At 43.3% G+C, this 15,661-nt stretch overlaps 1 protein-coding gene across 4 annotated transcripts in view; it reads right to left on the reverse strand.

The window, feature by feature from the left end:
• Positions 1-232: 232 nt before the first annotated feature.
• Positions 233-15,661, reverse strand: part of stt3b (STT3 oligosaccharyltransferase complex catalytic subunit B) — a 31,249-nt gene continuing 15,820 nt past the window's right edge. Inside the window, exons 2-17 of one of the 4 annotated variants that reach the window (XR_014116996.1) lie at positions 13,772-13,880; positions 12,023-12,310; positions 10,605-10,670; positions 9,728-9,827; positions 7,110-7,208; positions 6,728-6,874; positions 6,255-6,303; positions 4,889-5,043; positions 4,117-4,328; positions 3,804-3,991; positions 3,510-3,681; positions 2,904-3,077; positions 2,437-2,550; positions 2,104-2,346; positions 1,629-1,967; positions 233-647 (exon numbers count right to left, since the gene is read on the reverse strand). Coding sequence is in view for 3 of the 4 variants with exons in the window: in XM_081696635.1 (XP_081552761.1) it covers positions 1,887-1,967; positions 2,104-2,346; positions 2,437-2,550; positions 2,904-3,077; positions 3,510-3,681; positions 3,804-3,991; positions 4,117-4,328; positions 4,889-5,043; positions 6,255-6,303; positions 6,728-6,874; positions 7,110-7,208; positions 9,728-9,827; positions 10,605-10,670; positions 12,023-12,310; positions 13,772-13,880 (2,197 nt within the window). In the remaining variant the exon portion in view is untranslated. Of the gene's footprint in view, positions 1,968-2,103; positions 2,347-2,436; positions 2,551-2,903; positions 3,078-3,509; positions 3,682-3,803; positions 3,992-4,116; positions 4,329-4,888; positions 5,044-6,254; positions 6,304-6,727; positions 6,875-7,109; positions 7,209-9,727; positions 9,828-10,604; positions 10,671-12,022; positions 12,311-13,771; positions 13,881-15,661 lie in introns of all 4 variants that reach the window. The other 3 variants (XM_081696636.1, XM_081696635.1, XM_027019259.3) reach the window with 3 other exon arrangements.

Raw genomic sequence — 15,661 nt, forward strand, 5'->3', positions numbered from 1 at the left:
CCACGGAGCCATGTGGACTGAATGGAACTTGAAAGTAAAATGCATCAAAGATTTTTAAAAATGAATTCCTTAACAAAACTGTCGTCATTTTAGAAGCCAAAGCTTAATTGGGAGGTGAACAAGGTGGGAAAAAAAAAATACAAACATGACCCTTCGTTATAAGGCAGAACCTTTCATTTACTCCTTTAATCACAAAACCATCGCTCATTCTGACAATAGCATCCTTTTGTACTTTCTTTTGAAACTTTTTTTTTTTTTTTTTTTTTTACAATTCATGGAAGAAATCCCAACTTAAACATCAGATACAGTTTTTGCATTTCATGATGAGATGCTGTCCTCTTTATTTCCATTTTGTTCTTATAAATAAATACCTTTGAGTCCATTAAGTATGAAATAGATATGATGTTAGGCAAATGGCTGTTAGGATGTCAGCATCATCCTCAAAAGAACGATTAAAACCTTCCTCCTATAATCTCCCACTAAAGAGATGAAGCAGAAACAAGGTACAGAGAAAGGAAGGAAACAAAGCAAGAAAAACATGGAGCAAGAAACTGAAACAATAGCAGAAACCCAACCATTACCATTACTGTCAACCAGTAGTGAAAGAGAGCAGTTCAGCTGAGGTGGGAGAGATGCAATGTGTCATCCTAAACAGAGAGAAGAACAGAAACCTGGTCAATAAGAACACACTTCTCAGCCACATGCTACTCAGTAGTGGAACCACTTTAAGGAGAAGTAAGCCAAAGTGCATTCAGGCTGGTAACGCAGCATTTAATAAAACCCTACGACTAAGACAAACCTCACCCTCTCCTGGCATGTGGAGTAGTCAAACGTGGGACAGCCATTACAAAATAAGTGGGGGACAGGGACAGATTCCTACAGAGCCCAACAATGCAGACAATGGGGGGGGAATGGCCTTTAGCCGACAGTCTATCTACAGCATTCAGCTCCACGGGCCACTGCTGGAGCCAAGCAGTGGACGAGAGACAGGAGCCCAAGAAACGGAGAACGAAATGGGGAGCACAGAATAGGTACTTCAATATTTCAATTTTAGAATTATTGCATAATCTTTTGATTTCTTTCCAACCAATTATAAAAATGACAAAAGGAAATTCTATATATTTAAAATCACCACAATAATTAAACACATTAGTAATAATTCAGTCCTTTGCAATGCCTGCTGCGCTGAGATATTTAAACATTCATTTGACAATAACCTGACTGCACTGAAACAGGCAGGAGGGTTTTGTCAGGTAAAACCAAGAGTGCACAAGAGGCTGTTCCTCCCCTACTGTAGACCAATCCATAGCCCTCATACTCTATAGCTTTTATTATTATTATTATTATTATTATTATTATTTTTATTTTTCCATCAAAGTAACAAGTTGTCAAAGTTGCCAAAGGGAAAAAAACAACAAACAAAAAACATGGGGTCTTTGGTGCTATTGCTCCAAGGTTGGCTCATCTTGATCTTGTTTCATGTTACTGTTGTGGTGGATTAAATTATACCACAAAAAACTGGATTGCTATCTTGACAGACAGGATAGCTCACTTGCTTACCAGCACATTCAAGTAAAAAAATAAAGACCAAAAAAAAAAAAAAAAACCAAACACAAACAAAAACCCACCAATGAAGAGAAAAAAAAAATTCCAGAATCAGATTAAAATGGACAGACATCTCTGTCCAGGCCCTCTTCTCCAACCCTTTCGATCAGGTCACACAGCCTCTGGGTCATCATGGCAATCACGGGATCAAAGCCTCCAAATCAAGTTATTTCAGGTGGTTGGACGCCAGATGACTGATTTGTTCTCCTTGAATTGTGAATTACTTGTTGCGTTGGTCATTGTCTTTTTTTGCCTCATTTGCCTTGTTTTCCATTCAATAACTAAACTGACTTCTTATTCAGTTTCTTGCCTTTCTTCAGGACCAGTTTGTTTTTCACGTATCCCCTCTTCCTCTTGGCTGTCTACAAATCAAGCACAAGGTTAAAACTATCACTGGAAAATACAACAAATTAATTCCATGCATCCTTAAAAGTTATCAATTATAAAAACTGGGTTGTGCTACACTATGAGAAAACGGTGTCTTCCAGGGATACACACCTTTTTTGAGGTGTACTTCTGTTTAGCCAGCACACTGCGGAGCTTGTGCTCCAGAGGCTGCCGATTCTCCTGCTTCTTCACTCTATAGATGCGTACAAGCCAGTGCTCTGAGGTGAACGCCTCCTCCAGATGCTTCAGACGGATGTCCTTGTTGCCAATCTCTGCATTCCGTGTCCGGTCGAAGCCCGGAGGTGTGCGGAAGTCCAGCTGCAAAGGAGGCACTCCATGTTGAGGCACAGGAGACTACTTGGCACAGTTAAGATGAAACTCAGCTAGATGGAAACGTACAGTTATATTGATACAGAATGACAAAGGGCAAAGAAGACAACACACCTGCATCTCCCCAAAGCGGTAGTAAGACATTTTGTACATGAGGCAGTTCAGCAGGGTAGGAGACCCAGCCTTATCCACTCTAAACTCTCCCTGAGGGGTAAAGTAGTCACTCTCCTGAAGAGAATAAAAACCCCTTTGTCAGGAAGCAAATCACAAATGAACTGTCATGATGTAACGTGATACAGAAGCAGAAGTCATTCATTTTTTTTTAATGATGGCAACAGACGTCCTTTGCCATCACTCTGTACAATGCAATGAAGCTGAGCAGAGTTGCTTTTTATGCCATATGGTGAATGAGGGTGGTGCCAATTAGAGATAAACGTACAGTGATTTGAACATGTGAGGTGACTAAAGTGCTCCTGGGTGTATGGAAGTTATGATTCAAACCCATGTGAACCCCTGGACAAACTGAAGATTTATTCAGGGTGTATATTCAACAGGTAATAACGCCACCACCAGCAACCTACCCGGATATCTTTAGGGTGTTCCCCCTCTGCAATGCGCACCATCCACAGAAACTTGTTGATATCGTCTCCTGAGTAGCCAATCACTCCCCCGAAAATGATGAGGACATAATCTACATCCAGGGATTTCATAATCTCATATGCAGCACTCTCGTTGGAGGACATGGCCTTGCCCACCTGCAAAATAAAGGGACTGTCAGAGCTAGCATTACTGTCCACAAGATGGCACTACTGAGGCATAGCTGATAATGAAATGCACATGTTAAAGCATTATTCTCCACCCTTCAAGATAGGAAATTGCTTAAGTGCTTCATAAATCATGAGTCTTTTTCTCCGGTACTTTGCTTCATGCACAAAACAGGTTTGGTGATATTGTTGTGCAAGTTTTTTCCCAAATGACTGATGGCATTTTGATGTACCATTAGTATTTGACTGGATTTGGCCATTTTCATTTTCAACAGAAGTGATCAATTCGTAAACTTTGAAACATACAAGGTCATCACTTATAACTATGAATTTCTGCAAGTATTTGATTTTTATTATATGGTCTCTCAATTGTTGTTCTAGGATCACTTTTCAAATGCAAAAAATGCTGATGGCTCATGTTACCAGTGCTATGTGGCTGTTGTTCCAGGTGTTGTTGTCCACCAGTGTGGTACGGTTCGCCATGCCTGCTATCTGATAGCCATAGTCCCACCACGACATGACCCGTGCGTGCTCATCTGTGTTCTGCCGCAGCCAGTAATATGCCTCACGGAAATCATCCAGAATATTCCTTGACCTGGTTAAAATTCACCAAAAACAGAAGAGTCTGTCAGGACTACACTATCTGGTGTACACACTTCAGTGTACGCAAGTAGGCTGTGTGTGGGGAGGTGAGGCTGGGTACACGTATGCTCTTACCCATCGTGGTTGTAAGAGGCCAGCACCACACTGGGGCTGGAGTAGGCATTGCTGGTCACCCAGGTGCAGTGCACAGCAAACATCATGAGCAACATGAGCATCAGCATGGTCACTATGCTCTTGATGTTGGGCCCCAAGCCCTCTTCTGGCTTGTCCTGCTCAGACACGTGCTTGCGCACTTTCCCTGCCTGCAGCGCACGCACACAGCATTACATCGGGCGAACCTCACATCACATCTAGTAACAGTTGGCTGTGTAACAGTTTGTAACAGCTGGCTGTGCAATACAGGGTTCCATGACCCTTGACCTTTTACCTTGTCATAGAGGTTTCCGGAGTTCCTTTTGTCGTCCTCGTCGCTGCTGTCCTCGGCTGGTGGGTTCTCTCTCTTGGTATCGTCACCCAGGTAGTGCTCGAACACACTGGAGAACGCGATGGCCGACAGCATGCACACCACCGGAGTCAACGTCAGCATAAGGCGCACCATCACGCCAGCAAAGTACACTGCGCTGATGGCATAGAGAGCCACTAGAGGGCAGCAGAGAATAGAGCAGTGAACACCTGGGTTTCCAATAGCAAGACATGCTCAACATGCATTGTGTTCATCTCACTGGCAAAAACATTTCTAGGTGTTAATCAAATCCTGAAAATAGATATTTTGCATTATGTATCTTTTTGGTGTAAAGAATCGCTTATAAGGCAAATAAAAATGCTAGTTTAAATATCTTCTTTAGCATTACACCAGCTTCAGACACATCATATAATCTGCAAGTAAAAACAATAGGCCAGTCTGACACTGCTTTTACTGTATTTTGCCCTGAGCCCTGTGTCTGCTGATGCAATGGCCTGCAAGGAGGCGGTCTGAATAGAACAGGCTAGATCAATATTATTAGTGTAAAACACACACACAAAAGCACATTCCAGAGTCTCCAGCCAGAAACTGGCGCAATATCGGATGTGTGTCCAGAGACAAACCATGGGCAATTTAGCATCAATAATACTGTCAGATCACATGTCCGTGCAGAACAGCGAGTGGACTGGAGTACTGTGGCCGTGCTATGGCCAACGCAGACGTATCAGGCTCTCACCAAAGACGCGCTCATCGTTGACGTTCTTGATGCAGAACCAGAGTCCAGCAGGGAAAGTGCACACCAGGATATGCAGGTCAAAGAAGAAGGAGACCCATGTGGTGGGCTGGTGTTCTGACACGGAGGCGATAATAGGGATGTGGATCTTAGCATATCTGGAGTGGGGCAGTCAGAAAGAGAACATGGAATTGTATGGTTTCATTTTCAGCAGTTATGGTTGCTATTCCTCCTTATATAGGTTTAAACAAATTACTCCTATAGAAATCCACCAGTAAGGGCAGAGTAAGGTGCATTGCTAGGCATTGCTCAAATGCCTCCAAGATGTCTCTAACTCTCCTTAACCTTCAGCTTCAATCTGCAGCAGAGAAACCATACATGCAAGGGGCCCTTTGAAGAACAAAGTCTTTTTCTTAACAGAGAGGTGAGCATTTCAACTTCAAATCGCCTTAGTGTGCGAAACACTTCATGCTCAAGGAGAGATGTAGAAACTTGGCTTAAGAAGCCCTGCAAAGTCACTGAGGGAAACTCTTCTGTTTTCTGCTGAACTCTGTGTGTAGGAGAACTAGAGCTGTCTGTGCTGTGGGTGTAGGTAGGCAGTGCTGTGCCAGCATGCAGGCTTGTGTCCCATGTTGTGCCTGGCAGAAGTGCACCAGCACACATCATGCCTGCCTTGCTTTGAACGTGTGGCATTAGCTCCTGGCATGACCTCGCCTCTCTGCTGCCCCGACCGCAATGCAGAAGGCTGACTCTGCATGGTTCAGATTCTACACAAGTGATCTGCACAACTGATGCAGATACTACACAACCTCGATCATCCTCAGCCCTGTAGAACCTGCTGCATAAGGAAGGTACACCAAGCATTTATGAAGGTTGGGACATTTAAAAAAACAAAAACAAAAACAACGACAGCATAAGGCGCACCATCACGCCAGCAAAGTACACTGCACTGATGGCATAGAGAGCCACTAGAGGGCAAACATGTTGCCTGGCAAACATTTAAAAAGGTTTATGGCTGCTATGTATATACAGTAATTGCGTTCGGATTTTCTTTACTATTTTTAATGATAACCCCTAATTGGCGAGACTGTACATAGTTGCTCTGTCAATGTAACACCCAGGTGTTATGGGTCCAAGCTTCTGTGTAGTCATGTAGAGTTTAACAACTCGCACTATGATCTAGCTGCTGTACGTGAGAAAGTATGTCCGTCATGCTGAGACGGAGACCAGGACAAAAAAGAGGCCTTAAGTTGGAGAGCCAGAGCTTATACGTATAGAAAAGAGACAGTAGCTGACATACACCCGTGCAAACTTACATGCATGCACTGAGTATAAGTACAAACAACCCAACTCTGCAGACAGCGCTTACCCTGTGTCCCAGAGTGAGTAAAATCGGCCACTCCAAGGAGCAATGTAACCTGAAAACAAAAACAACAGGAAGATAAAACTCAGACTACAAAGGCAGATGCAGCCACCTCTTCAGCAGAGCCCAAGAAGCCAAAGAACTTGGACCCCCTCCAACAGACCAACACCTCACACATATACTGCATGCTTTCAATTAACCCCCACTGCCAGGCTGGCTGCAGGCGTGTTGAGATTAATGAAATGCTGCTGAACTTGGGGAATACAAGCCAACCACCATCGCTAGGTACATACACAGGGTCAAATGGCCCCTGTGTATCTAGGTTAGTGATAAGGGCCATTGTCTGAGAGGATAGAGTAAGGCTTTTGTATCTAAATGTGTGAGGTACTGATGGGTTTGTTGGAAGCAGGGGAACAGCATGTAGGCAAGCCCACAGTGGGCTTGGCTGGCTTACTGTGGTGCTACTGCTACATGCTCACCTGTGTAGGTCAGATAAATGACAGTGAGGAAGACCACCCCGGCAGCCAGTGAGACTCCCAGGAAGAAGAGCGTCTGGAACTCTTGCTTGGTCAGTCTGTCCTTCAGATACTGTAAGAAGGCATAGGCCTGCAGCAGAGCAAACACACCTAGAGGGAGGGGGGAGAGAGAGAGAGAGAGAGAGAGAGAGAGAGAGAGAGAGAGAGAGAGAGAGAGAGAGAGAGAGAGAGAGAGAGAGAGAGAGAGAGAGAGAGAGAGAGAGAGACAGAGAGACAGAGAGAGAGAGAGAGAGAGAGAGAATGAATATCTTTGGTTCCTTCTTTAACGGCAAACCTGGCCAGCAGTGTGGAAGGGCGACCTGTATCAGGGCAGGAGCAGTCTTACCTGCAGCAGCCATATGCTCACTCGTCCTTATAGGCTGGAATCCCACAAATGGGATTTGCATGGACAGCACTAAGCCCACTATATAGAATGTGCTGTATGCTGAAAAAGTGATAAAATAGAGAACATTAAGTATACAAAACTTATCTGTCACACATTCACAGCTGTGTCGGTGACTCACTGAGTCGTGAAGTCACGTTATTTATCCAGTATAGTGCTTGGTCAGCAGTCTGGTGCAGAACAGGGGCAGGAAGTAGCAGTGAGTGGCGCTAATGAGCAGACACAGGCAGACCCTGCACAGGGCACCAGGGTCACACTCTCAAATTGCCTCCAAACCAGCCAGCCTCCACCCACTACACACAGCACCGGCGGGTGGAAGAGATAAACACATCAGTACTACACACAATTCAAACCTAACTTTCAGTCTCCAGAATTAAATACAAGAATGTTCAAATGCTTCTGCACTATGTGCAGATGAATACTGTCACAGCCCTCATCTCAAACATTTTAAGATACATGGTGCACATAGTGTACTTTTACACTGAATAGATGGCCGGTTATTAAGAGAACGTAATGAGCAACTTGAATACCCAAACTTTTCGAAGAAATAAAAAGCAGCACTTTATGTAAGACCTCTCCAGGTCGCTATAGGCCAACGCATAATGAAACATAATTGAGCTCCACATCACATTTGTAACAGAATGAAGATCTGATGAACAGAAGAAAAATCGTCCTCTAAGAAACCATCATTATGAGCCAAGGTGCAACAAAAATCAAAAGACATTAAGCAAAATGCATGTATTTTCCCCCTAATTTGATTATAATGAAGGAAAATAATAATAAAGGTTGAAGTGATGAGCACAGTCATTAGAAAGCATGTGAAAGACCCAGTCTGTGTGTGCGTTGTGACAGCACTGTGAAGTGGACTCTGCCAGAGATGGGTGTTGACGGTGTGCAAAACCTGCAAAACAGCCTACCATGTCTGCAACTCTCCTTCACCCCTCACTCAATCCCAATCACACACCCACACACCCTTGCTCACACCCATCTTCCTGCCCTCTTGCATGCACCGTTTTTTTTTGTTTGTGTGTGTGTGTGTGTGTGTGTATGTATGTGGTGTGTGTGTATGTGGTGTGTGTGTATGTGGTGTGTGTTGGTGGAAGACAGACACGCCATGATGTTGCTGAGTGGGGAGAGGCGTTTGATTGGAAGCGGATCTGCAGGTGACAGTGGAGTGTTGGTTGTTCAAGCCGTCAGTATTTGATTTGAATCATTTACAGCTAAAGCAACACTGCTCCCACAGCTGCTGCAGTGATGGCAAATATGGGGCTCTCTCTTTCTTGGACCATACACACACCCACACACAAGCTGTTCACTAACGTCCACATATTTAGACAACGCACACAGTGATGCCCAAAGCTAGTTTCAAGCATGGGAAGCTTCTAGAAGTGATCTGCTCTTTGACTTGTTCAACTGCTCTAGCCCACCTTTTCAATATAAACTCTTCTAAATAGCCTCCCCACCCCCAAAAAAAGCCCCCACCCAAAACCCAAAAGTTACAATCCACCAAATAATGGAAATGCATAAAGCAGATGCATCTGCATTCAAAGCCTCCCATTTTCCCATCATCATCTCCGCCTGTCTGCCTGAACACTAAACTGACACCTCTCACCCAGGTACAGCCTAGAAAAGTTTTAAAAGCAGAGTTTGCACAGGTAAAATTGCACAATTTCCCTGGATCTTGGACCCACTCTGATGCGTTTTAATCTAACCGCTCTCATTCCTGCCTGAGCAGTAGGGCTGGGGTTGTGCTCCTGCATGGGAAGACAGAGGCAGCACCTGCTCTCTGCGTGCTGCTGAAGGAGTGGTCTGGATGCAGCTAATGTACAGCATCGATCACTGGGCCCATTTCCGTCTGGGCTGCTACTGGGAGAAACCCTGCAGAGAGGGTTAATAAAACCCTGAACAGAATTAGAGCAGTAGAGAGCAGCAGAGACCTGTTACACACACTGTACCTTCAACTACTCACTCTCCTCAAAACTATGCAATCGCCTAAAAAAAAAAAAAAAAGGGGTCCTAAAAAAGATGGTTTAGTCTTTGAATAAGTTACTGTGACCCTGCTCTTTAGAAACAAAATAAAGCTCAAAGCCACTCTGTTTTTCAAGCTAGCTGAAGCCTAAACTGACACACGGAGACCTGTTTTTCTGGTAAAGGCTCTTTATGGACGTAGACTGGGAAGCTTTTTTTCAACATCACATAAAAGCTGCTGCAGGCTTCAGATCAGCAGAGTTTCTCTGTGGCTGTGAGAGACAGAGGGGAGTAGGTGGAATACATTTACCATTAAAGAGTGCCATCTCTGCTAAATGTGGCTGTCCCTGCTGGGCAAGCCCCAGAGCCTCACGGAACGCTGGAGAGAGCACAGTGCACGACACACTGCCTGGCACTCTGCATTCACAGGTGTGTGCATGTCTGAATGGGGCTTGTGTGCGTGTGAAGGGGTGAGAAGAATTAGGAGAATAATGGCAAAGAAGAAGGAAGGCTGTGTAGTGATTGTGGGTGGGAGTGTGTGTCTCGGAAAGGGCAAACAAATGTGCGGGAGCTCGTGGAGAGCACTGACTCACCGATATAAAGCCTCCTGCTGTAGCGCTGCATGAGGAGCAGCACAAATACATGCAGAGGGATCAGGTTGATGATGAACACATAGCCTCCCCACGCAGACACCTGCAGAAAACACACACACACACACACACACACACACACACACACACACACACACACACACACACACACACACACACACACACACACACACACAAAAACACTACACATCTGCAGAAAGCCCCAAATTCATTCATCCATCCATCCAAAGACAAATGGATGTCTACAAGATCATTGGATTGGCCTCTGCCCTTTGAACCTATAGCCTGCTGTCCGGTGGCTCTCCAGGCAGAGAATGTGTCAAAGCCCATTCTGCAAACAATGGCTCAGGCTGTTACTCGGCTATAAACACAGTTTGCAAGCTATAGATAAAAGGGTAGGATTGCAGGAGATCATTATTAATGAGTCCTGTGTGTGTCCAGATGCTGGCTCACAGGGCTCAGAGATGGCTCATGTTCATTAACACCAGCGGCCTGTGCGGGCCACCCTGTGTAAGTCCTGCATGATGGATGGTGCAGTTTGTGCATTTATTTGCTTCACATATTTCCTTAATGATTTCAGAGAGGAAAAACACATGTGAAACCACCATCTGAGCAAAAACACAATTATGAGCTACAACACCCAACCCACAGACACACAGTTCTCACAGCATGTGCTCAAGCAGGCTCCTACAACACTCTGACCCACATGTGATGCAAGACTCCTTTTCTTTGCATTTCATGCCTCCCCCCATCTGTGTCTCTAGACAATGTAATGAAATGCACAGCTGGCTGCAGAAGTGTATGGTGTGCTAAATTAAGCAGGTAAACCAGGGTGAGAACACTCTAAACAAACACTTACCATATAGAAGTAGGACAGGCAGCAGCCGATGGTCCAGAAGACTGAGCCAGTCTTAACAGACTTCACCTGGAAGAGAACACGCCAGCTTAACTACAGCTACACAGTTACCACAATTCTGGTTGATACAGTTGACATTTAATTGTAACTGATGGAAACAGTAATATATAGTCACAACATCCTCCAAGTTAACAGCTGATTAGTCAGACCTCCTTCATGCCTTGTATTCATTATCCTTATCCTGAAAGAGCACACCAGAGTATATGATGGGAATTTTTTTTTATCTGTAGTGCACATCAAGTGCCGTTTAAGAAGGCTGTTTAGAAAAAGGATTGTTTGCCCTTGATATAATAGACATAATATTACATGGATTGTATTCATTTCAACCATCAGTGATGAACTTACTGCAGAGGCCAAACTCAATCATAATTAACTGTGCAGCACTGAAGCTTTTGTAGAATAAAGCAATGCAAAGAAAACAGCAATTAAGCAACTAAGCAAACACGTTTAAGCTTCAACTGTAATGCTTACTTAAACTCTTGCCACAGCATTCCTCTTATTTGGGTCATATTAATTCTATCACAGCAATAAAAATGCTGTATTTAAGGTTGCTGGTTTCCAAATGAGCTGCATGTGCTTGTGTACCAGTGGGTTAATGTAAAAGCACTGTGTACCAGGTATGGGCCATGGAGAGCAGAATTATCCAAAACAAACAAAGCTAAGGCAATCCTGTAATCACTGCTATCATTAAAGATAATAGATTTATTTTAGGTTGTCTAGCAGTGGTCATTTCCATCTAGATGTGCACCATGGAATGCTCTAGCAAACACAAACAAATCCCTTTTGGAATTCATGGTAGTCTTTTAGGTCTGTGTATGGTTTTGTATGTTTGAATCCCTTGCATTTTTCCACTGGTGCCCAATGTAGCTGTAATGAGCAACAGCAGTGAAGGAGGAGGGCTCATTTTTCAGCAGTGGTTTCATATCTGCAGGCTGCACTGTGCTGCCTGAGACTCAAGGCAATCCCAGCCTGTGCTCTCCCTGCAGCTCCATCAGTGAGCAGCAAAGCCTATGATGCTTGCCCGAGTGTATTCATCACATCATCTGGGTGGTTCAAAGAAGATGGTGCCAAAAAAAAAAAAAAAAGAAAAAAAGAAAAAAAAGATGAGGGTTCTGTTACAGTTCCATGCAGATTAAAGTTTTTAATCACCCTTGAAAGTCAAATATGCTTTTGGCAAAGAAGGTTAATGAGCCAATAAATTAGATACATGTTTCAAGTCAAGGCCATCCAGGAGGTTTCAATGGTTAACATCGAAGAAACTGTGGGTGGTGGGAAGCGGCAGGGGGAGGAAGAGGGAGGAAAAAAAAAAAAGACAGTATGACGAGCAGAGTGTGTGAGGGCAGCGCTGTATTCCCACTTACCCAGAGGTAGTAGGTGAACTGCAGAGCAAAGATGGCAATGCCCTCATTGTCGAAAGAGCCAGCCACAGAACGGGAGATGTAGCCGGGCACTATGGCGATGAAGCAGGCAGCCAGCAGCCCTGCACTCTGGTTCCACAGCTCCCTCGTCAGCAAGAAGGTAGAAATGGCCGTGAGGCCGCTGAAGACGGGGGCCAGGAACACACACACATCGCGGATGTGCACGGTCACGTGTAGCAGGTTCAGCAGATAGTGGATAAGTCCTGCTGTCACCATCAGCCCAGGATACACCTGGAGCCAGCCAAGACACAGAAAGAAACAGAAAAAGAGAGAGATATAAATATCAACAAACAATGAACAAAGCCCTAATAGTAAACCAATTTTGAGATACAAGCTTCAGAGCTCATTTTTAAACTGCCATGTAAATTATTAGTTAGCTGTAACCCATTCTTGTTATGTTGGCTAACACAAGCTTCAAAAGCTCTCAGTATGCAACATGGTTGGATTTGTTGGAAAATGTAAATAAAATGTAAAACAAAAAAGAAATATATTTAACTGAATATTTAAAATAAAATTACCAACATCTTATTTTATTACTTTTATCATCATCAAAAAAGCAACTGATAAACCAACACATTATTAAATCAAGGAACTGTCTTCATTTATTTAGATCACAATTAAAGTGAATTTTATAGCAGTGCTTTAATATTTAAAACGTAATTAGAAACTTGCAGATTTATGGAAGACAAAAGAGCAACAAGCTTTTTATAGCTTAGCATATAATCAGTGGAAGATTTTTTCATTAGATGAAGACTCTATTGTGTGGTTTACTGGCATCATCAGTATCGTTGTAACATGTAAAGATTTTCTGACCATATCAAATTAACACCTGATCAAGGGTGACCTTGAAGTAACAGTTAAAAAAAAACAAAAACAAAAAAACCACCCCAGGAAATAAGATTAAAAATAGAATGACCTAGGAGCTCACTCACAGACCCCTGCAACACTAAACTAATAAGGTGTTTGTTAAACCATGTCTAAACCTAATGAAGAATAGCCAAATTGTTTGCTACGCTAATGCTGTGTTCTGCTTGCAAAGACAGTAGGAGGAAGGGGGATGCAGGAAAGGTGGGTGGTTTAGCCATAATAAAGGAAGCATTCATATGCCTTCTGGAAACAGAAATTTGACCAATAGTGCAGATGATCATTTCTCTTGTTCAGGTTTGCCTTGGTGGCTGTGTGCAGAGAGTGGGCTTCAGCAGCCAGTCATATATTAAAGCAGCTGATGGCTGCCAGGTCACAAACAGGCATATTCCAATAAATGAATTAAATACACACACACACACACACACACACACACACACACACACACACACACACACACACACACACACACACACACACACACACACACACACACATACATACATACACACACATACATACACACACATACATACACACACATACATACACACACATACATACACACACATACATACATACACACACACATACACACACACATACACACACACATACACACACACATACACACACACATACACACACACATACATACACACACACATACACACATACATACACACACACATACACACACACATACACACACACACACACACAAGCATGCGCGCGAGAGAGAGAGAAAGAGTATGAGTGAGTGAGTGCCAGAGGGTGACAGGTGAGCCTGAGAGTTTAAGCGCAACTTGAGAATTTGAGCCACCTCACCGTGCCTCCCACGATTCTGCCAAGTGGGTACCATGCCCTCTCATCGAACCAGTTGAGGAATTCATAAAATCCATTAGTACTGAGGTGATGGGTTGATCTATAGTTGAACCTGTAAATGATGAGACAGAAAAATGTTTTTTTGGAAGAGGAGGGGGGAAAAAAATGCCATCATTGGTAAGGCAGTCTGGCTCTAGGAATAAAACTATTCACAAGAAATTTAGCTCTATAATTCATTCAGTATGTGGAGGAATCTCTGTTCAAACTAGCTTGGAACAATAGATGAGACAAGCTCTTGGTGAGTGACAGAACCTTTGCATCTTCTGAAAATGCGACAATAATTACAACCAAAAAAAAAAAAAAATCCCTTTGGCTAAAGTCTCTCAGACTGTGCGTGTTGGGTTACTTGGACCACATCCATACAGACCCACAAAAGCAAGCTTTCAAAGACTCTAAAGGAAAAAACTTTGAAGCAAATATTAATTAGTGATTATGTAGTCTGGCCTCCGAACTTGACAAATGCAGCTCCATGAAACCATCAGCTCTCTGGTTCACAGATGTAGTTTAACAAGTGATGGTAAAACCAAGTACAAGTTGTGCAGTTCTGTCATGGTTGTCAAAAGAAAGCAATTTCAGTGTCTTAACCATGACTGTGTGCTCCTCAATGGGATCACACTGTCTTGGTTAACACATAACTCAAAAATAGGATTCATGCCTGACTTTGCACAAAATCCAGCAACTGCAGAACATTCTACTGCTAATGCCGGCACACATCTCAGGCATGACAGGTGAAATTTCACACCCCTCTTAACAGTGAGCCTTCAGAGAGTAAACCCCTTCTGGAGTGCCCTTTTGGTTCTGGAGTCTTCACAGATACGCAGATCAACTAATCTAACCACCTTCACTTCTGCAGAAGTAAGAATCTTGTAGAACTGCATTGTTATGGAACATAGTACAATAGAATCAAATTGGTACTGACAAGTTAGCTCCCACATCCTTTTCAACTCTCCTTGAATTACCCAGCTCAACACATTATCTAGCAACATGTTAATACAGCTAGTTTGTTTGAGTCTATCAGAAAAATGGATATTGGAGATGATGCATTTAATTAATTTTTCATGGTGTCTGCATTTGGGAAACCACTCACTTGCTTTTAAGTAATGCACTCGTGATAAGGAGATTTCTCTCTCAACATATGGTGATGTGACAGAGCAAAAGAAAAAAGTCAAATAGAAACGGGGGGAAATAAATTAAAAACAAACTGCAAACAAATGTTCCACTGTGTTATCTGTGACAATGAAAAGGGGGCAAAACCGAGCAAATCCAAACTGTGGGATCTTCTGCAACAACATTTTGCTTCACTGCAGGAAGTACTGCCACTGGCTAAACTGTTGGCTCATTCCTCTGTCCTGGGCACTACCTGTAAGAGCCACAGCACTGTCACTTGCCTCTTCCATGCATGCGCTCAGTTCCTTGTGAAATAATACACATATCAAGAACATCCATGTTTCCCCCTACATAAGAATTCAATACTGCTGAACAACTATATACCTGTAATACTATGAACAACATGGCTGTTGAATAATGCTCATCTTCATTGTGAAGCGATGAGGGAAAGGCATAGGTTGCAGCTGATCACGGCTAGACTGGCTCACATTTTGGACCTCTGTAAGCACTTATGACAGTTCACAGTAAATAGCCTAATAACTTTCCTGCAGCATGTGCAGAAATGTGAGGGTGATGGGCAACAAATTTGAGTGTGTGAAAGGGTGCCTATATATTTGTCATTCAGGAAGTGTGCAATAATAGCTGCTGTGGCCGAAAGAGGAAATTAATCAGAAGGCTGATTACATGACCCCCCAATTTCTCTTAATTTCTTTAAGGCAACCATGT

Source organism: Electrophorus electricus, chromosome 14 (genome assembly GCF_041902795.1).
Source record: "Electrophorus electricus isolate QZ-2024a chromosome 14, ASM4190279v1, whole genome shotgun sequence".
Taxonomy (NCBI): Eukaryota; Metazoa; Chordata; class Actinopteri; order Gymnotiformes; family Gymnotidae; genus Electrophorus; species Electrophorus electricus.